The following is a 27,632-nucleotide window of genomic DNA, read 5'->3' on the forward strand; positions in this document are numbered from 1 at the left end:
GGAGGCTAATTTCTGAGCCATTTCCCCTGTTTCCTTAAAGGCCCATGACCTAGGCTATCACCTCACCAAGAAGCTAGCTTGGATATCTCAGGAATTAGAAGGGGCCCAGGCCTACGGCCTACCACCCCACAAACATATACAGTACTGTAACAATATCCACTGGAAACATTATTTTCCTCTAGCTGGAGGTCAGCAATTGCTAAATTCATCTCCTAGTAAAGGGCTCTGCCCTGAAAACAAACAGTTTCTACATTTATTTGCTCTAGTGCTGAATTTCCAAGTTAAAATCACCGCATAATTGTTTTTCTTTTGAAGGCTGTGAGATTCATAAAATGGATTTAAACACAATAGCCCTCATTGCTATTCTTGGCCTAATATTTGGTTAAGAGAGCAACTCCATATTACATGTACATACCACATTTGCTTAGCTTCAGAGATGGTTTATTGAAGACAATATGGAATATATATTATTTAAAAAGGAAAGAGAGATAATGAGCACAAAGGGTTACCCACATATCACTGCGGATGGTGCCAGAGGCAGCTGCACTGTGAAGGTATCCTGGCTTCCGAGCATGAATCTGCGCAAGGAAAGCCTTTTCAGAAGTTGGCGATGGAACAAGGTCATCAAAATGAGTCCGACCAAACTCAGAATCCACATTACTCTCTGTCTCACTTCCAACTTCTGTGGGAAGAAAGGCGCCAATGGTACTATGATTGCCATGAACTCTAGGAAGTTTCTCTCATGTTTCTAGCACAGACTGACTTTACACCACCATCCTAAATAGCTATAAACACACCAGTTGCATACAGTTTTTAACTAAAGAGTTTGCTTACTTTACTCATATACTGCTGATACTCATTCTGACATATGCAGAGAGATTATTTATTGTGTAGCAGGTGTGATTATTTAGTGCACCTTGACATCCCTTAACTACACAGGCATTAGGCCAATCCCCATGCTGATTCCCTTTAACCAATGAAGGGGTCAGCATGGGCACCACAGTGCCACAGCTCTAACAATAGGTTGCTGCCAAACCTTCTTATGCAAAACACCGCAGAGTTTTGGATCTCTTTTGTTACCCATGTAGTGTTAAACTATGCAACTCTGCTTCAAGATTAAAAAATTGATTTTGTGTGTGAGTGAGTGGGAGAGAGAAAGAAACTCTGAGCGTTGCACTCTAGTTACCTTGGATGGGGGCAACTGTCTTCAACAGAATTTGCCACACATTTCTCCTTACATATTAAAAACATCTTCTACATAACATACTGTACATCTCTTTTTGTAGTCTATAAGCATTATGGTTTTTTTAAAAAGAGTGTTGAATGGTTAAATATTAATTCTGCTTTTAAATAATCAGACCTGAGTTCAGTTCTTTCACCAGAGAAGACATAGTGTTGGTGATTGAATCTGCTGCTACCAGCAAGTCATTCCTTAAATTTCTTCTTGAACCTGGGAAGACAAGCAAAGCTTTATGTTCAGAGGTCTCCTTATCCCTTGTAAGCTTAACAACCTAGAGAGTGTAATTAAACTGCAGTGCAGTAAATGAAAAACACATTTTAGATCTATATTCATGTAGCTTTCATGTGGGCGTCGTTTCCCCTTTCCTACACCACACAGCAACCACTGCTCAGTGTTTCATCTAACGCTGGTGCCACCAATCTAGAATAAACTATAGACCAGGATCCAAAGGAATGGGATATCCAGACTGCTTTCCATGTCACAATCAACTTTGGAAACTCAGAGGGCATTCCAAAGCAAGGTTTTCTATGGTGTTGTGATCAGCCAACGAAAACAAAACCTCAGAGAGTTCATGGTGCTTGCCCAAGCCCTCAAATACCCAGCTTCACTAAACTCATGTTGGCCACTGATCTTAAACTGGTAGAACCAGGGTAGGGGATGTCTGGCCCCACAAATATTGTTGAGGTCAAGCTCCCATCATCTCTTGCCAGCATGGCCAATAGTCAGGGATAATGAAGTCCCAACATCATCTGAAGGGACACAGGTTCCCCATCCCTTCCGATAAAACTTTCTAATGAGCTAGTTCCATGATGAACACTACAAAAACAAACAAATAAAAACCAACCCCATTTTCCACTGAGTTAAAAACAGCAACCTGGCTTTTAATCCTTCCCATGCTTATTCTTTATTTGCTATGGATCTTCATTCCTTACGAACCAAATACAAAATTCATATATTTTGCATTTTCTAACACAGTTTCCCAGTTTCTTACCCGCTTCCTCCTCCATTGGAAGCTTATACTTTCAGCAACTGTTTACTGCTCCAGCCCACATGCACTATCCACAAAGACTGGGGAGGGGGATCTTCTTCAGCCCAAAGCCTACATTCCCCTGTGGGCAATCTTCCAGAGACTGCATGCTGGACTGGTGATCAGGGCCAGAAGCAAAAAGCAGGCTGAGCAGTGGAGGGACTTTTAACCCTTTCTTACAGCCTTTCATTGAGGTTATATTCTAGTGGAGGCTATGTCCAAACCACACAGTTCAGAATTATCCATACATACACCCCCACGTCTTCCCACCTTCTATCCAGGCAAGCAAGAGGCATTAGAACCCAAGGACAATACACATTCAGACAAGAGAACAGAGCACAGTCTATGAGAGATGCAGCCTGGGGAGGGTGTGTGGCCTGCAGAGAGTCCTGAGGTCCAAATACACAGCCCTGGAGGACTGCATTTGGTCCCTGGGCTCTGTATTTCGTCCTCGCCTCTGCACTAAAGCAATACCGGGGAATTGGTGCTTCTAACAAAAGAATCACTTTTGTTATTGGGACTTGGAGGCCAATGAAGAGGACTCGGAGGAGTCAAGCAGCTGGCATGAGAAATTATCATGCAACAATGTGGCACATTATGAAGAAGTATAATTGCTATGGCCAGAGAATACAATGCATCTTTATGTACACTTGATTAATAGAGGATGTTGTGTCTGTTGCAGATAATCTAGAAAGCCTGGCTTGTTTAGTTAGTTAGGCCAAATCTTTTCCTCATGCTTTTCATTATGGTAAAACAATACTAACTTTTTACAATTGTTTTATGCCATTAGGAATCCTCTCACTGATACTACACAAGCTTTTAATTAGCCTAAATCGGGGTGCCTTCCAGATGTTGTTGGAGTACAGCTCTCATCAACCCCAACCATTGGCCATGCTTCCGGGGCTGATCTGGATGCATCAGTGGCTATGCCCACCTTAAATGATAAAAAACTCATTTGTAGATATGTATGATAAGGGAAGAAGTCACTGAGTTGCAGGGCATTTCCCCCACCCCTGCTGACTATTCCTAAGCACATCCACTTTGTAGCAAAGGATGCTCTGCACAACTTACCTTGCGCAAAGGCTTCCTGCACATCTCCTCCCACGCCTGTCAGAGAGTCCTGAGGTGTGTGGGCTGGAGTCGAGCAGGCAGACGCAGATCTGATGGGCATAGGAATAGGCCGGCTGATAGTGTGGCTGGGAGAAGAGCGTGGGGAGCCTGCCCCTTGGGTCTGGAATAAAAAGGTTTGCTAAGTGGGTTAAGCACGACTTACAGCAGAGAGCGCCCCAGTGCTGCCATCGCCAATTATATTCCTACTGTGCAAACAGTCAGAAAATGCCATGTCATGCTGAATACTGGGATCATCCTGATGGAAAGCGAGCACATCAGTCTCTTTGTTAGTTAATAGGGTCAGGCGTGCAGACTAGTAAAACAGCAGAAATGCAAAAATGTAGTGAAGTAAGACAGGAGAAATGGCCAAAAGGATAAGTTCCAGCGTTCAAATGGACATTAAAAAAAACCCCATATATGGAACTTCCACCCCCCATGGAAAATATAACAATGTTATATTTTATATTTTACATGTTAACAATGTGCATAGTAATACAACACAGTCTTCTATTTTGCATTACTATTATTACTGTTACTATTATATTCTGCTTAATGCCAAAATATGCTTCTAGGTGTTTTACAAAGTATATAAGAAAAGTTGCACAGATGCAGAAGTCTTTGCATTAAGAAGACTGGAAGTCTTGGCTAGAATTGTTAACTTTTCATACAGAAAAGAACTCTGTTCAAAAATTAGACGTAGGAACTCCTTTCTAAAACAAATACTAGAAGTGTGGGGTCCTGAAATGGACCCAGTACTCCATGCCATCCTCATGCCCAGTGCTTCTCTGCCCTGGCTGTCTTTCAATGGCTTCTGCTTATGGTGGTGCAAGGTAGGGAAGGAAATTGCTAAGCGTGATGATGTCAGGTCACACCTTCTGCTTTAATTAAAGCTTGTTAGGAGATGATGCAAGTTATCATTGGCTGTATGTTTAAGGCAATGCACAGTTTGGCCCTAAAACACAGCACAAATAGCTATTGTTAAGAAACAAAACCAAACAGCAAACCCCAGCATGAGTGCATGCAAGCCTTTTATGTGAGTCTAAGGAGGGTCTCTTAATCCTGGACAAAGTGTTTTAACATCAGTCATAAGAAAGACATGTAGTTGGTCAGTGAAAGTGAGCAGAACACATCACAGAATACACAAAGATCTTATACTCATCGATTCTCTACCAGCTAATCCTGTTTTTCTCATCCCACGTAGGGAGCAGCAGCAGGTGGTTTACTGAGCCCCACCTGGTTGCCATACAGAGTTGATGAGCAGCATTCAGCTTGGTGGGTTACAGGTTTTGCAGACCTGCTTTAGAGTTACGAACTCTGTGCAAGGAATGGGAATGGACTGCAGAGATAGGAGTCTATACATGGAACTAATGAGCGGTATTCAACTAAGTTTTTCTCAGGGTAGAGCCATCGAAGTTTAACATGTCTAGGTTAGGGCCCTTCATTTCAATGGGTCTACTTTGAACAAAACTTAATTGACTTTACTTTTTAGAAGTAGAGTACAGTTGCTAATGGGCTCATAGTGGGAAGTGGACAGCCAAAGAAGTGTGGTCCATTCTTCCAAGTTCTTTCCAAAGCAACACCCCACTTTCAAGTCACTGTTTTGCTCCTGATGTGGCAAAAATGTTTGGGAATCCTGGGAATTTGTAGGGAAACTGTCGCTGGGCTGAAGTGACATCTAAGCTACCTCCACCAGGCCTGGGGGCACTCCAAGCTCAGCTCACTTCCTGTTTGAGGGCTGCCAACTCCTGAGAACAGTAGTTCTGGTGTTTGGGTGGATAGGGCCCTCAGGGCTAGGGAGAGGGGCTCAAATATTCTAGAGGGTATAGTTCAGTGGACTCTGATATACTGGGGTAGAGCCTCGTGCAAAAATTGTCACACCAGGTGAGGTAGTGGTGTGTTTGTGGGGCGAAAGGCTTCGTCCCTTGATTCTTGGCCTTGAAACTGAGAGACCTAGGCAGATAATTGTTTTCCTTTCAGTTGCTTAGAAGAAAGGATGAATGGGGGTAGATTGGGAGCTTGCAGAGTCGTGACAGAGAGTGGATTATTTCAATTCTGCCCTACCAAAATTTTGAACTGGATCATGGAAGCAGGAATGGTTTCCTCAGTCCACTCTAATTCAGTAAGGCAAAGGTAAAACACAACACAACACAACACAACACAACACAACACAACACACCTCACTGTATAGAAGACCTTCAAATGCAACTGGGGCATTCAGCTGCATTTTTGCACTAGCGCAAGGCAGGAGGGAACATCCTCAACCCCACACCAGAAACTTCTCTTTATTTCTGGATTGTGTCTTGAACCTGCTGTAAGTTCTGTGTCCACTCTGGAATTACTATCCCCATTTCTGGAAGCCATGGTTCCAATGTGGATTTCTGTATGGAGATAGCTCCATTCTATCCCTTAACTGCCAACCCCACAGTTTACACTGTTCATAGTGCCTAGAATCTTGATGCCCAGATAAACACTAGTAGAGCTTGGAGAAAAGTATGGGAGCTGCTTTGGGTTCTTAGTTCTGGAAGCATCAATCTGGCATTTCTAGGTTTTTAAAAAATTTATTTTAGTCACGCTCACACTGCTGTTATGTCTGCAAACAGACAAATCCGTTTCCTGTTACAGCAGCTATAATTTAGACAATGACAATTTTAATGAGAAATGTCATCTGTATCTTCTCATTGAGTGCACTGATAAGAAACTAGTAGTAAGATACTTAAGTTTTATCTACAATCACCCTCCCCTCAGTTCGGTAAAACTTAAAACAAATCTCTTCTGTTAGTCTTTGGTATGTAGCTCCCTCTGCTGGAACCTAGAGTGGCTCACAGGTTAGAATCACCAGGGTAGAAATCTATACAAAATAAAAGAGCTACATTTCTGAACAGAAAAATTAGGAACATGGAAAACAGAAATGCTTAGTACACTAAGCAGAAAATATATATGATAGATTTGTATATCTTTGCCCTTTATAACAATATGCACTTATGCTGAGCTGAAACAGAGTGGGTCCCCCCCTTTACAAATCTTTTCACCCCTCATGAAAACTCCCACTTTGCTGGCTGAACACCCTTTTGTGAAAAAGTATTCACAAATGGATGGGGTTTGGGGAAAGTGAGGAGGAGGAAAGACAGAAGGTAGATGCTCCTTTGTTCCTCCTAGTTAAATGTTCTCGACTGGTTGTGGTAAAATATGGGTGGAGATGTGCAAGTGGATGTGCAGCCTGTGAAAGTAACACAGTGTAGATAGAGAAAACTGGTATTCAGATGCACCTTCAAATGGGGATGTTGTCCTTTTTCACTGCATTTCTGTCACTAGTAGTCAGATGCAAAAATGTGTGGCGAAAGTTTTGTCATGCAGTGTAGTCAACTTGGATATTCCACAGCCCACCCCCCAGAAAGGTAGGACATGAATATTTTAAAATGAAAGCACAACCCTCAGTGTTGTCTGTTAGACAAATGTGATTTTTATGCTCTGGTGCCATCAGTAGCCCTATGTGATCACTGATTGGCAGGGATCTTGCACTGAAGGAGAAAGAAACCATTGAAGTTGCAAAGAAGCAGTAACATTTTGGGGCCATGATCAGATGTAACCTTCCCAACACCATAAAAATGTGGAGTGGGGAGGTCAGGATGCTTTTCACACTCCTCAAAACCTACTTTTCATATTGAAAATATCTGAGTGAAAATTCAGCATAAAACTGCAATTTGAATGATTGTTCACTTAAATGAGTTCAGTGAGTTGGGTTCAATAAAAAAGTGGGCTCAAATCTTACATTATGAAAAGTAACAATAGTACTTTTAATGCAGATACAGTGGTACCTCAGGTTACAGATGATTCTGGTTACAGACCCTGCTAACCCAGAAATAGTACCTCGGGTTAAGAACTTTGCTTCAGGATGAGAACAGAATCGTGTGGTGGTGGTGCGGCGGCAGCAGGAGGCCCCATTAGCTAAAGTGGTGCCTCAGGTTAAGAACAGTTTCAGGTTAAGAACAGTTTCAGGTTCTTAACCTGAGGTACCACTGTATACCAATAGATCAGCTATGGCCCAATACTACCAGTTTTCTCCTTGTCTGCGTGCACATAGTTCTAGCTACTGCACATTAATTTCATAGCTGAACCAAGAAACAAAACTCTGCTTTATTATAGTGAGAAATCCCTCAACAATTCCTGAGCCAGTGAGAATGCTACACTTTAGTCACTTAAGCGACATTATTCCATTGGCTTTAGTGTGATTTAATGCATTTGCAAAGATAATTACAAACACAACCTTAGTGCATTTTCAGTACAAATAGGTTATGGAATTATTTTTCAAATATTCTCAAAGCTGTTACTTGGGTTGGGGGATGGACTTAGCATTTCATCAATCTGAAGTACGTCTACATTTTCAACTTCAAGGAGTTTGCTCACGTTCACACAATTCGATAGTTTGTGTTGGACAGTTATTGCTCTTCATGCCAAAGATATCATTATATCAGTAGTGAGCCACAGAGATCTGTTAGGTTTGTTGCTGACCTCTCAAGAAAGCCATAACAGCTGACTGTTTAAAGTACCTTAACTTCTCAGATAAAAGGTTAAAGACGTGCGAGGTAGTGTTATTTATTGGTCCAGAGCATGTAAACGCATTTCAAGCAGATGTAGTAAGCACACATTTGGATCACAGGAGCACTTCTTAAGAGTTAGTGACATCTACAGAGTAAATAACTTACTCCCTGCTTCAATTCTTCTTCCTAAAGAAAGATTGGATCATTGCGAGTCAGATGAGTCTGAGCTTAAAGTATGAGATAGGGGAGAGAGCTGCAGCTACAGAGCAGGATTGTCAGCCCTTGGTCTTAGAACAGCATACTTCTGAACATCAATTTCGGGGGGGGGGGTGGCAATAATGAAGGGCAGCTGTTGCCTTTCTCTCCCATTTGAGAAGTTTTGGAGTGACCTGGCTAATCACTGCTAGAGTACTGTAGATGGTCAGATTCAGCAGGACTCTTACATTTTAAATGTTCTCACTGTACATACATAACAACAGGAGTGGCTATATAGCAACACAACTCCAAGTTAAGTGGTGCCTCAAACCATAAAAGGGGCCAGGCCTCAAATTTCCTAAAGATTGTCATGTTGTTGGATGCAAATATATTATGTATATATTATGAGCCTCCTTCCTTGGATATTTTTATGCAGAGGATGGATGCCCATATCCATGACAGATATCATGGATGTTTTAGCTGAGATTCCTGCATTGCAGGGGGTTGGACTAGATGACCCTTGGGACCCTTCTATAATTCTATACAGGATTGAGAAACAGCAAAGATGGCTCAATAGCTCTTTTGCTGTGTACCTCTGTATATCAACGAATATACTTTGTTAAATAGGGGTAGCTAGCAGGAAAATAATAGAATTGTAGCCCCTGCAGGTATTAAGTTTAATGAGACTAGGCTAGTTTATGCCAGGACTTATTTTTTAAAATATGAACAAAATTCCAAACAAAGAAGTTGAGTCCTTGCCCATCTGCCCCCTCCCCTCCCCAAGTGAATTTCTGTTATCAAAGGGATGCATTTCTGCACATTAGTCCCTTTCCAAATCATTTAGGTTGAAGGGGGTGTATATAACAAAATATGACAACTAGCAACAACACTCCTTAGCCCCTCAGTACTAAGTACCTGGAGGAAAGGGCATTTAAAAGGATATACTAAGTACATGGAGAAAAGGGCACTCTCCATTGCTGCTGATTTTGTGGAAAGAATGGTCAAATTGTAGGTTGAAAAGATAACAGCAACAGCAACCTATTTGTCTGGGCAATGGGAATGATTAATATCTGAAGTTAGTGGGAGGTATTTCCCAGAACAAACATCTATGGCAGGGATGGGAAATCTGGAGTCCCCTGAGCTGCTGTTAGACTCCATCAACCCCAATCAGCATGGCCAGTGCTCAGGGAAGGGTGGACTCATACATCATCTGGAGGGCTACAGGTTCCACATCCCTGGTCTAGGAGAGAAATCATATAGGCGTGGGAATTAAAATAGTTTACCTTTAGCAGTTTCATGAGGCCTTCTAACTGAACCATGAGTTCTCTCCGGCTTTCCTGAAGAGCTGACATCCTCTGTTCAAGCTCATCTTTCCTCTGCCTAAGAAATAAGCATTTAAGATCAGAGCATGTAGCTAACCATTCCAAAGCTTCCCAGACAAATGAACATACAGTGGAAAAGCCTGCATTTGTAATCCAAAACATGTGGTATAATGTTGCACCTGATTTCCTATGCAGGAAGTTTTTGCCCCAAGACTGACCATGAGCACAATTCAAAACATGGAGCTTGGTTCCACTCTTGCAGCAGATGAGGTGCCATCAGTGGCGTAGCGTGGGGGGTGCAAGGGGGCCGGCCGCACCGGGCGCAGCATCTGGGGGGGGGCGCGCACTCACTGCCTCCGGAGTCGCCGAAGAGCCTCTGGCGCAGGCTGTAGCAGAGCCGCATGTCTCGCGGAACCGACGAGCTGTGCGCGCGTCCGGGCTGAAGGCGTCCGGCAGGCAGCGGCTCTCAGCGCTCGTCGCGGTCCCCACGCGCCAGGCAGCCCCTCCTCACAGCCCTGCCTCTGCCGCTGCTGCTGCAGCTGCTGGGCCATGTTGCATTTTCCTCGCCTCTCTGCCCCCCTCCTCCTCCGGGCAAGCGGCGTCATTTGGGTGGCAGCACCAGCGGCAACTCGCCTCAGATCACCTGACGCGGCAGGTTAGGGGTTAGGGGGGGCGCAAATTACTTGCCTTGCCCCGGGTGCTGACAACTCACACTTCGCCGCTGCGTGCCATGGACAAGCCCTCCAGAATCTTTTCCTAGCACACCACCATGCTACTCCAGTGCATCAAATATATATTTATTATTTGTTTTTATCTGTCTCTTATTCCAAGAAGCTCAGGACAACATGCATAGATAGTCCTTTCCTCATTTCTTAATTTGTCTCCACAACATTCCATAAAATGGGTTAGGCTGAGAGGGGATAACTTGCTCAAGGTGACCCATTCAAGAGAGGATAGGAAGCTGGCACTCCCTTGTCCTAGTCGGATACTCAATATTGATTCTCTAATTGATTCTCTAATTAGAGAATTCTCTAATTCTCTAATTGATTCTCAAAAAAGCCAGTGCAATTCTGGGCTGCATCAATAGGAGTATAGCATCTAGATCAAGGGAAGTAATAGTGCCACTGTATTCTGCTCTGGTCAGACCTCACCTGGAGTACTGTGTCCAGTTCTGGGCACCACAGTTCAAGAAGGACACTGACAAACTAGAACGTGTCCAGAGGAGGGCAACCAAAATGGTCAAAGTCCTGGAAACGATGCCTTATGAGGAATGGCTAAGGGAGCTGGGCATGTTTAGCATGGAGAAGAGGAGGTTAAGGGGTGATATGATAGCCATGTTCAAATATATAAAAGGATGTCATATAGAGGAGGGAGAAAGGTTGTTTCCTGCTGCTCCAGAGAAGCGGACACGGAGCAATGGATCCAAACTACAAGAAAGAAGATTCCACCTAAACATTAGGAAGAACTTCCTGACAGTAAGAGCTGTTTGACAGTGGAATTTGCTGCCAAGAAGTGTGGTGGAGTCTCCTTCTTTGGAGGTCTTTAAGCAGAGGCTTGACAACCATATGTCAGGAGTGCTCTGATGGTGTTTCCTGCTTGGCAGGGGGTTGGACTCGATGGCCCTTGTGGTCTATTCCAACTCTATGATTCTATGATTCTAATGGATCAAATGTTTACCGGCTAAAAGTCTGCCTACACAAAAGGCTGACATTTCCTGAACGTCCTGGATTTTTGTCAGAATCTGCTCTCCTGCCATTGCGAATTCAAGTTGGTAAAGCCTATTTAACTGTCGGCTGAAAAAGAAGTTGCTTTTTCAATATGTGTTACTCTAGCTCTTGGGATTCCTTTCCCTGGTAATTTAGCTATTCCACAAGGTCTCCTGATCCAGGACAAACTGATGCCACACTGCTGAGTATGATCTTGCATCTATTTGCTGATTATTTGGCACAACACACATTGCCTCAAAGGTGCATTCACATACATGTTCATCCCCTGCTGACTACAGTATCAACAGATATAGGTTCAAACACTATACTTTTCAATGTAAGGAACATGTTCAGTGTCCTTTAAGGAGGTACTAACTTCTGGGTTTGTTTGTTTTTTGTTTCTTTTAAAGTTGAGTGTTAATTGGGGATAACATAGAGCTGCTGAAATAACATAACAAGCACAAATCATGATGAATGCTCAATAGAAAAGGATGTCTGGAAGAGTCCTTACAGACATTAACTTCCACTCTCAACTTCTTAGCCAACTAGAATGACAATTTAATAATTACCTGATTTCAGTTTACTGGGCCGACTTTTTGAGCTTTCAGGGATCTTTTGAACCCCCCCCCCCCCAGCAAGAACAGCCTTTAAGCAGAATGCAGATTAGTGTTCTAGTCAGTGCTTTTCTTCAAGAAAAAAAGGTGCTGGTACTGCATACCTTTGCGTACCCCCAGAAAAAAAGCACTGGTTGTAGTTCAAGACACCTGGAGGGCACTAGATTGGCAAAGCCTGGTGTTACCAAAGTGATATTTTTATTAGAGAACCTGGGACTGTGAAATAGCCAGTACACTGCACAAAACACTTGGGGAACAACCACATAGTCCCTACTTATATTTTCATTATGTTGAGAAGCTTTCATTTGGCTATTTTGCAAATGTTGTGCAAGGAATTAAAATAAGCCCCTTTAACTGTTAATTAACTATTACTATTCTGACCTCACACAAGCTTGGACAGATACTGCTTCCTGTGACATTGCAAATTAAAATGGAAGACAGATCTCTGTTGACAAAGCTCCCTAAGGACATTCAGTGTCAATAAATTTAAAGAAAGTTATTATTATTTTTTTATCTGTGAAGCAAAATCAAAGAAATGCAAAAACAAGCACCACACACACTGGCTTACCCCTAGGATAGTGTACACAGGATTACAGCCTCAGAGAGTCAAGTAAAAATTCCAGCACTGCATAATCAAGGGACTTTTTTTTTTTTTAAAGTAAAACTATTTCACCCTATTTGTAGTATTTTAAAACACATTTTAAGATGGGTCTCCAAAAGGGAAACAGTTAAACTTGAACATTGATCTTGATCACTTTCTAATCAGTTCTACAACACTAATGTTGCATGTTGCTGCCATTATTTTTTTCTAGTTAGAGGAAGAGTTATCTTTTGACAACTCCATTAGTAAAATCAATAATGGAAAACACAACCTCAAAACAATATATGCTACCTGGTAGTGTGCCCTACTGAACTCAATGTGGCTTATTTCTGAGCAGAGATGTGTAAGATTGTGTTATTATTATTATTTATATAAAAACCTCTGAAGTCATTGGCTGAATATAATATACTGTATGTACTTACCTCAGGAGCCGAAGTTCTGCCAGGAGAGTAGGATTCTGCGCTGCCTTCTCTGGAGTGGGTTGAGATGCCTGCTCATGTTCAAGTCGCAGCCTGTGAATCTCTTGTAAGATTTCTCTTACAGAAGTAGAGAAGAAGAAGAGGTAAGCCGTCAGTAACGTTTTCACCGAGGGCCCCTCTAAATGACCTGTTTATTGGGCATTCATCCTGGCTTGTGCCTGCACAAAAGCACATCAGGAGCAGCTGGTGACAGGGGAACTGCTTCACTAACTGGCAGGTGGGTTACTGTTGCTTACCTCGAGGGAGAGGCGGCAGGGAGGTAAATATGGTGCAAAAGCACCAGCAGGAGCACCTAGTGTGTTTGCACTGTGCCGACTTCCCTGCCACCTAGCTCCTCCCTCTCTTGGTAAGCAAGAGCGTCCCACCTGCCTGGAAGATAGCACAGCACCTTCACTCTCAAGTGATGCAACACTTCTGGATTTACCTAGTTGGACTCTGTTGAACATTCTTTCCGATTTGTTTGTGGGGTGGTTAAACAATGATGAGCATTTGTCCTGCATTCATTCCGATTTCTTATGGGGTGTTTATATGTATTCTCATTAGTCAATTGTTCATCTCACACTTTTCAATGCATTTCCCCATCACTTAACAAACCACAAAGTGTCTGTTTCTTCTTTTTTGTTGTGCTAGGGCAAAGGTTTTCATTTTTTTTGAGTCCACAGTTCCCTTGACCAACTACATTCTTTCTGTGGCACCCCTGTGGGGCTCAGGAGCCCAGTTATGTCATTGCTTGCCTGCAGAGCTGGCAGCCTCTCACCCTTTTTCAAACACCCTCCCTTGTGGAGTGTTCCCTCAGCCTCCTCTCCTCTCACCTCTCATTGCGAGTCCTCCAGGCAGCCTCTGCTGCTGCCCCTGGACTCTGAGATGCCTCCCCCCTCCCCATCCCAAAGAGAGGTACCTCTTCACACTGCCCCGAAATCTGCTACATGGAAAAACTGAAAGCTCAGATGCTGCAACTAGGAGGTACTGTTTAAGTACAGATTGTCTTATTGCTTATTAAATTAAATCCAAAACCCAGAAACAAACAGTGGCCCCAGTGTATTATACTGCATCTGTAGGTTCCCTCATGACAGACTCACCACAGTTTTGGTCAACTCTGCCTTGATACTTGATACATTTTGTTTCTATCTGCAGACATACATTTAGCTTGGAGGTAGGTTTCAACAGACTCTTACCTGTTCTTATTTTCAAGTTCTGCAATAAGCTGCCTTTGTTGCTTATTAGCATCAATAGAGAATGAGATATCTGGAGCACCTCTCTGTTGTGGTTGTGGTTGCTGTTGCAGTTGCTGGAAGACAGGTTGTTCATGTCAATAACAATGTCAAATAAAAGTATATTGTTTAAAGATAGACATGCCCATCTTTTGTCCTTTCTGTATTCATACACATATTAACTGTATTCATACACATATGACTGATATCGTACAGCAATGCTTGTGTAAAGGTGTTTATTCAACTTCAATTAATTTCAAAAATTTATACCCTGCCTGATTTTCAAAGAAACTCAAGGTGGTCCACACAATACAAAAACAAAACTGAAATCCCCATCATTCCCTTTCCCCCTGCAGCCTTCTGCACACCCACAAAATGTGCTCTGGAGGGTTGAGGTAAAGAAGAAGAAAGGGAAATCCAACTGTGTGACCAAAAGTCCACTGTGTGATATTGGGTGGAAGAACCAAATACATACACCTGAGACACTGCACTGAAAGTGACTAGCAATTAACTGATTTCTGGCCCACATAAATTATTTTGGCCTTCATTCCATCCAGTCACACTTCTCTCATAACCACTTGGTTAATTGACAGTATCTGTTAAGAATTTCTTCAGAAGACCTTGTTACAGATAGGTAGCCGTGTTGGTCTGCCATAGTCAAAATAAAAAAATTCCTTCCAGTAGCACCTTAAAGACCAACTAAGTTAGTTCTTGGTATGAGCTTTCGTGTGCATGCACACTTCTTCAGATACACTGAAGAAGTATCTGAAGTGTATCTGAAGAAGTGTGCATGCACACGAAAGCTTCAGTGTATCTGAAGAAGTGTGCATGCACATGAAAGCTCATACCAAGAACTAACTTAGTTGGTCTTTAAGGTGCTACTGGAAGGAATTTTTTACTCAGAAGACCTTGTGATCAATCTCCCTCCCTCCCTGCTCCTCCTCATGACAGAAGCACTTCTTGGTTTATGACACCATCAGTAATCAAAAAGTCAGGATAATATTTGGCCATTGGCACCGTCTACATCATTGTAGCTGGTGCTCCAGTGGCAAAGCTATAGAGAAGATGCACACTCTCGGCCTAGTGTACCTGAAGGAGTGTTTCCAGCCCCATCGTTCTACCCGGACACTGAGTTCCAGTGCCGAGGGCCTTCTGGCTGTTCCCTCACTGTGAGAAGCCAAATTACAGGGAACCAGGCAGAGGGCCTTCTTGGTAGTGGCGCCCGCCCTGTGGAACGCCCTCCCACCAGATGTCAAAGAGAACAACAGCTACCAGACTTTTAGAAGACATCTGAAGGCAGCCCTGTTTAGAGAAGCTTTTAATGTTTGATGTATTACGGTATTTTAATATTTTGTTGGAAGCTGCCCAGAGTGGCTGGGGAATCCCAGCCAGATGGGTGGGGTATAAATAATAATAATACTACTAAATTATTATTATTATTATTATTATTATTATTATTATTATTATTATTAGTCTGCTGTTCCCCTCCCATTTTGAAGACAACTGAGATGAGTAACAAGGGGAGGGGGAAGGAGCTCATTACTTGCTAACTATCAATAGAATACTAGCACAGCTGAAGCAGTCCTGGCTATATTGAACAGGGTCAGTTGGGGAATGACAGCATCACAGAGGCCTGAGGCCACAGCACTTGAAACATACCCAACAAAATCTGACTAACTAATGCTCTGAATGTATTCACTGGCTGTATTTTAATCAGAATTGCGCATAAGTAGCTATGGATTCAAGTGATTTTACTGTTCCAAGTACTTAGCAAATAAGTCATAATGAGCATGATCTCACTTTCTTCTCCTAGATGGAGAAGGTCCTCTGGTGGGTGGCACAACATCTCTGAAAAACTTCTTGAAAAACCTCTGCTTGGTGGCACTAGCCAATATTTTGTTCCACTGATGCAAGAGAACTCTCTCTACAGCAGTAGTGACTTTCCTTCAACTGTCATGTAATAATTTTCAGAGACAAGTCTCACAGAATGACGAACATGATAAGTAGCTTTTACAGTGAGAAACTGTGCTGCACATGCAGCAATGGTGGGGGAATAATGTCTGTCATTAACTGAAAATCATGGTCTATTTTAGGGATGACTGAGTTCTTCCAAAGTCCCCTTGGATTAGCTTGGAAATGACCTGAGCCCTCAAAACCTGGATCATTTCTCTGAGGCAATCCAAGGCCTGGAAATAGAAACCCCATTCTCAGCCTGTGATACTTGCAGGAATATGTTTTGGAGGATGAAAGGACAAAGCGAACAGTAGTGGTGATGGGGAACCCTACCTGCCGCTAAGGACCCTCTTGTCCTAAGGGTGTTATGTGGCAGATGGGCCTTGGATTTTGCTTTTGCCCCTGCAGTATTGCCAAAGCAGCCTCAGAGATTGAGCATTTGCTGTGGTAGCAGCCAGAAATCATGTATGCTCACAGAGATGTCAGTATTTCCAATCTTCAACTTTAATGCGACAATCCTAACCCACCTCAGCTGGGAGCAGGCACCACTGAATTCAGTAGGACTTCCTTCTGAGTAGTCATGTGCCTTTCGAATGGTGACTGGGAGTGGCTGCCGAGACCACATAACACCAGTCTTGAAAGACCTACATTGGCTCCCAGTACATTTCTGAGCACAATTCAAAGTGTTAGTGTTGACCTTTAAAGCCCTGAACAGCCTCGGCCCAATATACCTGAAGAAGCATCTCCACCCCTATCGTTCAACCCGGACACTGAGGTCCAACGCTGAGGGCCTTCTGGCAGTTCCCTCACTGAGAGAAGCGAAGTTACAGGGAACCAGGCAGAGGGCCTTTCTCAGTAGTGCCGCCCCCCCCCCGGAACGCCCTCCCATCAGATGTCAAAGAAATAAACAACTATCTGACGTTTAAAAGACATCTGAAGACAGCCCTGTTTAGGGAAGTTTTTAATGACTGATGTTTTAATGTATTTTTAATCTTTTGTTGGAAGCCGCCCAGAGTGCCTGGGGAAACCCAGCCAGATGGGTGGGGTATAAGAAATAAATAATAATAATTATAATTATAGATTGCATTACATTATAAATTATAGATTGCAGTGACTTCTAGACCTGTGCCAATCAATCTTTCAGCATGGCTAGAGATAGTTCCTCCTAAGTAAACAAGCCTATCCCAGGGAATAGTGGTAGCTTTCCTCAACCCTTTTATTTCAGCAAGTTCAAACAAAACAAAACCACCTCCTCCTAATGAAAGCCACTTACTGATGAAGTAGTCTCGGCTGCCAGTCTTGCTGCATACCTTGCGATCAGTCTGTGCTCTTCATCTAGACGGTTTGGGCTGTCGAGCAAACTGTTGTGAGGGAAGGGCAAGGAAAAGCGGGAGAGACATTAATATATAGGTCAAGAGGAAAATATTCCGTAACCTATATATAAAAAAGTTACATAATAGAGGTTAATAAAACTATGAATCGTGTGGAGAATGTGGACAGAGGAAAATTACTCTCTCTTGAAACTCTAGCACTCAAGATTGCTTCGTGAAATTCCCTGGCAGTTGAATCAGGCCAGACAAAAATGAAGTATTTAATATATTGCACAATTAGCTTGTGGAATTCATGGCTAAAAGATGCTGTGATATGTGCTGACAGAGGCAGCTTTGAAAGGGGATTTGACAAAGTTCATGGAGGAGAAGTCTATCAGTGGCTATAAACCATTCCAGCTAAATGCATCTCCCAAGTTCAGGGATAGTATACCTCTAAACACCATGGGAAATACTAGAGGAGGGCAAACAGCTGCTTTCCTGGCCAGTTTTTGGACTTTCCAAAAGCATCTGGCTGGCTACGCTAGGGAAATGGATGCTTGACCTGGAGCTGATCTGGCAGGGCTTTTCTTATGTTTCCAGCATGGCCTCTTTGCCATTTTGAATTTTTAAAAATCAAGTAAACTTATTTTCCTCCTTCAGGAAGCTTATCTTTGAAAGTAAAATATTTTTCTTTTGAAGATGAAGTATCTTTAATATCTTCTTTCATGTTTGATGTTATGTTAACATGTTATAACTATCTCCCAAAGGGAGCTAACGGCACGTTTGCTCATTCTTTTAGGCTACTGCGATTCGAATATATTTACTGTAACATTAAACATTGAAGAAAACATTAAATATATCGATTCCTAACAATGAGTGGTAACTTTACAGTACAATTTTATGCACATCTATTCAGAAGTAAGTCCCATTAAGTTCAATGGGACTTACTCCTAGGTAAGTGTAACCTTAATCACAACCCCAGGATTTCAACCTTAGTTTATTAGATTTTAAGATTCCTCACATTGTCTTTACGGTAATGAAAGAGTACCTATAATTATGTTTTGGTGATACATAAATTAATAGATGAATTGTCAATAAATGGATTAAATTTAAATTAAACTGGTTGACAGTCCTCTTTTTATTATAACTTATTAATGGTTATTGACTGTTCAGAAGTCAGTCCTACTGAGCTCAGTGATGCTTATGCTATGGTAAATGGGTATAGGATTACAGCCCAAGACTCCATTTTTATGCTCTGTTCCATGGGGGAAAGCCCCACTGAGCACTGTGGGACTGACTTCCTGCTAAACAGAATTGTGTTGCATAGCTTTCAGTTGAATTAGCAGTGCAAAGTCATGAATGTTTAGTCAAAGGCAAGTCCCACACTAATGTGACCGACTCCCTGGTGTGTTTAGAACTGCAGCCTAAACTACTGATTAAATGAAGTAAAGCATGCTGGTTTTAATGTCAATAACAATTCTTTAACCAGGACTACTCCAATTAAAAATTAATACAGTTATGAGGCATATGGGCATGTATTTGTATGAGATTTTCCTTCATATGAAACTTTTTGATGTATTTAAATGCTTCAGCTTTGTTGATAATGCAAGAGTTCTCTTTGCATCTGGGATGAGGCAAAGTTCTGCAAATTTTATCTTCTACATTACAACACACTGTTTTCTAAATGCAAGGTAAGAGACCACTGGGAATTCTGTGTATGGTTTAGATTGTCTTGCTACAGACTCTCTCCCCCCCCCCCACTCCCATGAGAATGGATTCATCCTTCAGTAAAAACCATCTGCTTAAATGGTGCATGTATAAAAACTGAAACTGAACAAAAAATGTGAAAGAAACAACATTTGAGGAAGAGTGAAGATAAGTGTTTCATTCAGGACAACTTATTAGAAGCAAATTTTCAGTCACATAGTTTTTAATTAAGCACCGGAATATATGATAAGTTTAAGTTTAAAAAATCAATAGTTTGTGTTCAAGAAAATAAGCATGGCAAGGCAGAGTAGATGAAGGGCCCACAATGACACAGTTGGAGATGCAACCCATGTCTGTGTCCTTTATACGTACAGATACACTGTGACCACAGTGGCCTGGTTCACACACACACACACACACACACACACACACTGCTAAGCAAAATCATGACACAGCACATACAAGCAAACATGGAGTTTCTGGGAAGAAGACAGTGGCCGTGTTGCTCCTCCTCTGGTTCTACTGCTGCTGCGCTGCTATAAGATAAGCCATGGTTTGGCCTAGCAGTACATCCAGACTTAGGCTTGTGACAAATCAAGAGCAGTAAGCCATAGAACAAACCTTGGGGAGATCAAGCCTAAGTTTGAATGTAACACTAAACCAAATCAAGGCTTAGCTCACAGCAGTGGAGCAGAACTGGAGGAAGAGTGATGTGGTTGTGATCTTCTTTCTAGGAACCCACATATTTGCTTGTTCCCAATAAGCCATGGTTTGAATTGTGCGAACTGGGCCACTGTAACTATAAGGGAAGGATGGAGGAGGTGCAACATTGTCTCCAAGAAAAGTATTCTACTTTTTCCCATTAAGAGTAGATAGCAGTTAGCCACAAATAAGGAAGAAAGGCTGAACCTACACCACGGTTACCACAGAGTCTGGTGCTGAAGGCAGGACCCTTCCTTCCAAATCATCCATGCATGCCTAATTGTGCCTATTGAATTATGGGATAAAGTAAAGGTTTCCAATAGGAAATGTGCCTGAACGGGGGGTGGGGGGTGGGGTGGGGAATGGAAGCTGATTGTTGTCACAAAACTGCTTCCAAATATGCTGTGAAAGGCCAGGGGTATCCCAAATCCTTCTTGTAGTGAAAAAGTCATTAGATAGGATGGAAAAAAATCATTAGATAGGATGGAAAACCAGAACAATCCTATATATCCTCTCCTCTAGGCAAGTCAAGAGGTGACAATTCCATCACTTATTTGCTGTCATGACAACAGAACATATGAACATACACTTGGACACTGTGGTTGCAAGTTTGTGGGAGAAAGTAATTCTATGTATTATTTTGATATATACTTGTATAATATTAAGTGGGAAAGGGCAAGGCAACACCACTAGCTATTTCTCAGTTGAAAGATTTTCTGAGGCTACTAGAGTGTGCTAATTCACCCGAAGTCAACTCAGATGGCTCAAACAAATTAGTCATATCACACTTGCCTGGGAAAGGAAACAAAGACACCCACACTCCAGTAAACACAAGCCACTCTGATTTGAAGGAAAATTACTCCCCGTGCCCACATGCCAAAAATAAATGCAAGTTAAAAGTACATTTCATTTTTGAAATTTGCATGAGAAAAATGTTTATGGAACCAACACGCCTCAATCTTGGCTATTCAAATATCTTGATTGATTGAAGTCATTTATGTCCCTCATGTCAGTGCAGCCCTTTGGGGACATTACTCCTATTTAACTGTGAGTATCCTTGGAGTTGTCAACTTTTCAACTGGCTGCTGTAAATACATCTCTTAGCAGAAGGTAGATGCACCAAGATTAGCAAGTGATATTATTTCCATGCCATGAAAGTTTCAGAAATTCTGTGCATTAAACATACAACAGCAGGCTAGGGCAGCTAGCAATCCATTCAATATCACTGATGCCTCCCAGACCATTTGGATGAGGCTGTACAGTATGTAGAGTTCAGAACTAATGTTATGTTAGCATCTGTGAAGATATGCTGTTTTGCTTTATTTGAGGATTTTTTTTTGTTTTTTAGTGTTAGTATTTCATTAGGATGATAATGGCTTTTGGAAATGGATCACATGCACTGTGGCAGTATCAGGCATTGCTGCTACATGTGATCATTTGCTACCACACTGAATAGCAATCAGACCTGTATTGGATAAAGCTGTGGCTTGCATTCAAATGTCAATGGAAGATTCCCAATTGTCTCTACTCTGCATGCTCCATTACTTGTTATAAAAACCCTAAACCTTTATCTGAGTTTGTCTCTTTGCAATTTCAACTAAATTGCTTCTGGTCCTAGTATCAGTGGACATAGTGAACAGTGGTTTTGCTTCCTTAGACTGTAAGCGGCAGACCTTTATTAGTTAGAGCTGGGAATTTTGTGGCCTGCTGTACAAAAACTTTATGGCCACTTACCAATTCAATGCATAACCACAGACAATAGCAGACAGACAGTATCAGGACTGATGCCAGTCTTTATATATTATATAATGCTCAGGAATAACATATTGCCTGAGCTCTTAAATATTCAGAACTATGCACTTCTCCACTCCCTACCACAAAGCATTATGTAATACATGGTAAAGTCTGTTAGCTAATTTTGCCTGTTAATATAATGGGAATGACTAGTGCTCTTTTCAATCAAGTACGTTAATACTGAAATCTTTGAATGTCAATAATCATATGTTTTGCACTACACATTGCTTCAGTTTGAACTATAAAGGATTTCATTATTTCTTTACCCATCCAAACCTTCAAAAGCATTCAATTTAAGGGTTTATCATGGCACACAGTTTCTTCTCCGCACTGAGCATGTGGACTCAAACTACATCAGCTCCATCTAGCAAGTGTATACAAAAAGGAATGGGCCTCAATTTGACTGATATCAAAAACAATTGGCAAGTAAATGGCTATAGCTAGCAAGAAGCATAGACAGAGCAGGATGGCTTATTATACCAGAACACTCTGTTCAGAAAATGCCCATCAGTTATCTAACCATGTAAAAGGATATATTCACATGTCACAACACAGGGAGCTTTCCAGTCTTACATCAAAAAAGGCGTCCTTTTAAATGTCTGCTAAGGAAAATGTGTTTTACAGAATCCAAAACCAAGTTTAAGTCATGATCCCATACCTTAAATACTTCATGAGTGTGATGCCCAGCCTTCATTATTCTGTAGACACTATAGGGTGGACCACCACATGCTTTCAACCAACCTTTTATCAACTGCTTTTGAGATCAGTCTAAGGTACAGCTCTACAGTGGCAACAGAGCAGGCAAATAAAAAGTCCTCTTATTCAACCACTGTATTTCTTCACTTGAAAAAATATTCCAAAGAATACTTGAATCTGTGCATTCTGTCGTACACACTCTAGCATGGACTAACTGATAGGGTGTTGGACCTGAGGGATTTGAGATGAAATTTCTGCTTAGCCGTGAACCCCTTGGATGCTTGGATAAGTAACTGTCTTTATCCGAAACGACTGTTTTAGGTATAAACAGCATAAAGCCAGGAAAGCAATATGCACATTAAAAGCGCAAAAGAAACGATTATTAGTAACAACCACTGCCAACAGTACAATCTGAAAAAAACACCTAATTATGCTGATTACTGTATTTGGATTTAATGCTGCTTATTCATCAAGGCATTCAGATGTCACTTCCATATAAGAAAGTTGTAGATCAATATGTAATGATGAACATACACTTTATGTGAATTGAAGAGTGATGGTCATGTGTGTCTTTTCAGTGAAATCATGTGCCTTTGACAACTGGATGTGAGAATTTTCATACAGATTTCACACAAAAAGAAACTTAAGAATATTCCTTACATATGCAGCAATTCTGTGGTGGCTCATGTAGATTGTCACCCGGTTGGTCAGTTAGTAGGATAAATGGGTCAGAGTATGTATAATATTGATAAGCACACTAATGATTGCTTTTTAGAGACTAACACAAATCAATGTGCATGGTAGTGATTCTACTGTTTGTAATATTTAACAGTGCTGAAATCCAATGGAACGAGGACCAGGCCAGTCAGTTTAGTTTCTGTGCAGTCCTTTGAGGAGTTGCATTCTGTAATGGCCTGGATTCGTCTCTAAAGTTCCCCACCAAGGTGCCCAGCCTGCACTAACCGTGAGGGGTTGTTCTGGAGCATGTTGACATACAACCCAATGAGAACATGTTCATCAGCCAGCCTGTCTGCAACATCGAGGCTATACTGTAACCTGAAACAGGGTTGGGGGGAAAAGGGTATAGTCCGGACAGACAAAGAGAAATAAACAGAGAAAGCAGGAGCAAGTAAGAGTGTGAAATGGGAATTTGTAAATGAGCAGTCAAATGTATTTTTTCTCTCTTCATAAAACAAGTGTTGAAATGGTTATCAATTCCATCCAATCAAGGTAGAACTTAGAGATATTAAGAAAGTGGGCCTGCAAGACAAGAATATCAGCACCTACAAAAGCTAAAGCAGCAGAGATGCTCAAGGACCATGCAGGATCTGGCCTTGGATTAGTGCTACAATGAAGCATAATTTAGAATATAAGAAACTGCTAACCTTTAGCTCAAGTACTAAGCACACTTATTTTAAAGGGGAATTCAACTGACATCAGTCAGGCGAGCCAATCTACACATGCAAAAAGAAACAAACCAACAACCGTGTGACACAGTTCTTAGAATGAACCATTTCAAATTATATGTAGAAGACTACATGTCAGAATGCTTGCCCATGCAAAATGTTTTTTGGACCTAGCAAACTAGTGGTTAGGTTAGAACACTCTCACACAATGTGCAAGATTTTTGTGGCTGGGTATGTTTTGATGCGAGGGGGTCAAACAAACAGGTGATTTCCGCCGGAGGCATAGCTTGGGGTACGGTGGCGCACTGGGCACCACACTGTGGGGGCAGCACTTACAGCGCAAGCCACATGTCTCTCCTGGGAGTGATGCGGTGTCTCGGGTGCCTGTAGGCTCTGAGCTGCCTGAAACAGCAACGTGGGGCTTGCATCTGCCCTACAGCTGACGAGGCGGCGGCCTCCATGAAAGCTCCACTTGCCCCAGCTCGTGCCACCCCAGGCGCCCAAGGAGGTACTACACCACCCCTGATTTTCCCAATATAGAATGAAATGCTACAGTCCTAGGAACTGTGCACTCCATTATCTTTCGATCTGTATAGATTGGCTCTTAGGACTGAAGTGCAAAATTTAACTATGCATACACAAATCTACATCAAAATGTAGAATTACCTGTATTTTAAGATGTCATAGCAAGACCTCAAGTGTGCTACTATATTTCATATGTCTCTGTTTATTTGTGCTTAATCCAGCTGGCAGATAAATTATGAGGAAATTAAAATTCTCCCATTGATACGTTTTTTGGAATGCATAGTATAGTCAGAGGAGAAGGCATTTGCTTTAGTTGTGTTAGTGCAAGCTACTGATGCACTTTTTAAAACTTACCCTTTGCCTTTCAAAAAAGCTGGAGCAGCCCTAGCCAGCAATTTGTTCTGCTCTACTTCATTATTCTTGTAAGGAGAGCTAGTTAATGAGACAGGACAACTAAGACAGTAAACCATGAAGGCTGAAATCCACTGAACTCTACAACATAGGTAAGTTATTTAAATAACAGATAATGCTAAAATTGCTCTAAAAGTCTAAAATGGACTATGAGATTTGTACAAAACAAAATGGTGATTTTCTACAAGTCTACTTCTTTGATTTATAAACATTTTAGAGGAAGCTGATACATCCTAAGCTTTAGCCAAAATGGTTTCTAGAACCCTATTTAAATTGCAATCTTACACATATCCACTTGAAAATAAGATCCACCGAGCTCATTTGAGCTTAGGAAGGTACATTTAGGTTTGCAGCCTTAACTTGTTAAGCTGCAAGCCACGTACTGTGTGGAGTGAGACTTAATGCTGCCAACTCTTTAGAAAGCATTTTCTAGGGTAGCATTTCAGCTAGGCGGGGTGGGGATGAAGTTAAGACACAGTTCTTCTCTTTGCCATTATAGAAGGATATTCTCTCCATTATGGATGATCTCCAAGAAAATGTTCACATTGAACAAGTATTTTTGAAATGACCTCTGATTTAAACATAGTCAAGTATTACGATCTTATATAGTGCTCTACCATGCTTATTTGTTATTATATTCTTTTACGTTTGCATTTTTATGTTTAAATATAGACAGAACCACAACAACATTTCTTGATGCAATTCTGAAACACGGCATAAATACTTTTTTTTCTGCTCCAGGTTTTCCATTCCGATTTCTCCATTCCATAGCAATCCTTTCATGCCAGCTATTATAAATAAAATGCATATTATAGCCAAAGGGCTGTGTGCCATGTAGAGGAATGGATTTCTCCATTTACAACATCATATAAGAGGCGATCAAAGTAGTTGTGGTATAATGGAGGAGAATCCTTTCCTTACTAAAATCTGTTTGGGTTCCATTGAAATTGATGGCTTAGAAGTGAATATTTTAGCACACTAATTTGGAAGCAGTTTCCCATGAAATCAGTGATCTCTGCTTCACATAGTGGGAATTATATGAAAAACTATGGTGTTCCATTGTTCAACTGGAACTCCATGAGTGCAAGGGAATACGCTATTCTTTTTAATACTGGGAATGTTCTATGTAAAGGAGAATTGTTCCAATGTAAGTCTTCAAATTTCAGTAGAAGAGCAGCACTTCATATGCACATTGGGGGCCCATATCTGTATCTAGGCCACAGGATCCTGGTGAACACGTCAGGTTACAAATGATAGTGTCTGCTCCTGGTTATGTTTACCACTCAGTACCACTCCAGAAGAGTTATCTATCTGTGGTCTTTCTTTCATGCTTCTAGAATCTGAAACAGATTCCAGTCTCCAGTTCTACTTAACTTGTGGGTGACACAGGCTTTTGCAGCATGGTTGGCCTTACCATGCATGCACAGATCTCTGTGTCAATGTGATGCATTCATACCATTGTAGAATGCAGGTGGGGGAATCCCCCGAGCAAGCTAAAAACTCTCCAACATGGTGATTATCTACAGCTGTGTACAAATAGCCTATCTATTTTACACTCTCTGTAATGCACTGGAGCTAGTATATTTTTCTGGTGCATTGTATGATGGGGGCAAGGGCAAGGGAAGCAGGGAGACAGCAACCACCAGACACAAAAAAGTGCTGAGAATATTTAGGTAAAATTCTCCTGACCTGTTATGCTTTTTCTAGTTAGTTGAGAAAAAGATATGTCCCAGAAATCATCTCAGATAAATATGTTCTGAGAGATTTCAACTCAGCTCTAGCTGTATCCTGTAACTTGTATGTTGACATTCGTTTTTCATCAACTAACTGAATAAAAGTGCAAAGAGAGGCTGTATTTAAGTAACATACCAAATCAAAATGATGCCATATTCCTATGAAGGTGAGAAAAATCACCACCTGTTCTAGACTTCTCAGACTGCCAGTGATCTTGCTTCCTTACAAATATTTGTGCTAGCACTGTATCAGTGAAATCTCTTCTCAGTCACAAACATGCCCTGAGAAAGGTTTTTTTAAAAAAACATACTTTGATATTAATAGAAGGCAGTAGCTAAGCTATGGAAGAGAAATCTTGTTTCAACCTAGTTAAACATGGCATAATTCCAACATGAACACAATAAGGGACCTACTAAGGCTCCCTATCCAAGGCCCAGAAGACGCTATTATCACTCTCTCTTTTAATAATAAGGCCTGGGAGCTAGCCTAGCATTGCATTAGCTGATATGTTCACAGATATGGACCATACAAGTGCTACCTCAAAAATGATATTGTACAGGTGGAAAAGGTACAGAAAAGGGCAAATGATCACAGGACTGGAAAGAGGAAACTTTACAACACCTGAGATTTTTTAGTCTGGAAACAGAGTGGGCATTATAGAGGAGTATATAAGTATTCAAAGTATGGATAGCAAGATTTATTCCCCCCCCCCATTGTTCTAGAACCCATGCAATCCAGTAAAGGTGAATTGGAAGATTCAGTACAGACAAATACAGTTCAGATATGGAATTCAATCCCACAAAATGGTAGTAATGACCAGAGGATAAGACTAGCCACGATAAAAGTCTCCTCAGTTATGTGACATAGGCAACTCCTGTTCAGGAAAAAACACACGTTTAAAGACTCATTGGTCTCATGGGGTTAGTTTCACAATTAGATCATGTCCATAATATATTAATGGAAGTGTAGGATGATATTCCATTGCTTTGAAGACTGACAATTTATTGTGCCCGCACACATTCACTTCTTCCTATCTTGACTTACATTTTATATCAGTTTGACGTAACAGTTTGGTTTTAGTTGTTCAGTTATAAAAATGGCATGAGTATGCTTTTAGCTATCTAACAGAAAGAGTGTGACATCTACCATTTTCTGAAATGAGCCTAACATGCACAGTTAACTGGATCATTTATGGTCCTTCTATAAGCTTGTTGTTTCTAAACATTTTGACCAGTAACCTCTTAGTTGCTTTTACCAGGAGAGAAAATATCATGCTTTAAAAATAATAATAATCCTGTCCCAGAAAAAGCACCCAGGGGTTTAGCAAAGTAACTTTGAGTCTAACACCCAG

General features: G+C 41.5%; 1 protein-coding gene across 50 annotated transcripts in view; it reads right to left on the reverse strand.

Annotated features, from left to right (window-relative positions):
- The window catches only part of DTNA (dystrobrevin alpha), a 194,544-nt gene that overhangs the window by 10,970 nt on the left and 155,942 nt on the right, over nucleotides 1-27,632 (reverse strand). For 13 of the 50 annotated variants that reach the window (XM_083518315.1, XM_083518289.1, XM_083518285.1 and 10 more), the window contains 7 exons: nucleotides 17,270-17,357; nucleotides 14,008-14,120; nucleotides 12,776-12,889; nucleotides 9,394-9,490; nucleotides 3,339-3,498; nucleotides 1,361-1,450; nucleotides 514-682 (listed from right to left, as the gene is read on the reverse strand). In XM_083518315.1, the coding sequence (XP_083374441.1) occupies nucleotides 514-682; nucleotides 1,361-1,450; nucleotides 3,339-3,498; nucleotides 9,394-9,490; nucleotides 12,776-12,889; nucleotides 14,008-14,120; nucleotides 17,270-17,357 (831 nt within the window). Of the gene's footprint in view, nucleotides 1-513; nucleotides 683-1,360; nucleotides 1,451-3,338; nucleotides 3,499-8,080; nucleotides 8,102-9,393; nucleotides 9,491-12,775; nucleotides 12,890-14,007; nucleotides 14,121-17,269; nucleotides 17,358-23,168; nucleotides 23,262-24,490; nucleotides 24,569-27,632 lie in introns of all 50 variants that reach the window. The other 37 variants (XM_083518292.1, XM_083518283.1, XM_083518314.1 and 34 more) reach the window with 5 other exon arrangements.

Source organism: Podarcis liolepis, assembly GCF_965112155.1.
Source record: "Podarcis liolepis genome assembly, chromosome: 8".
In the NCBI taxonomy this organism is placed as follows: Eukaryota; Metazoa; Chordata; class Lepidosauria; order Squamata; family Lacertidae; genus Podarcis; species Podarcis liolepis.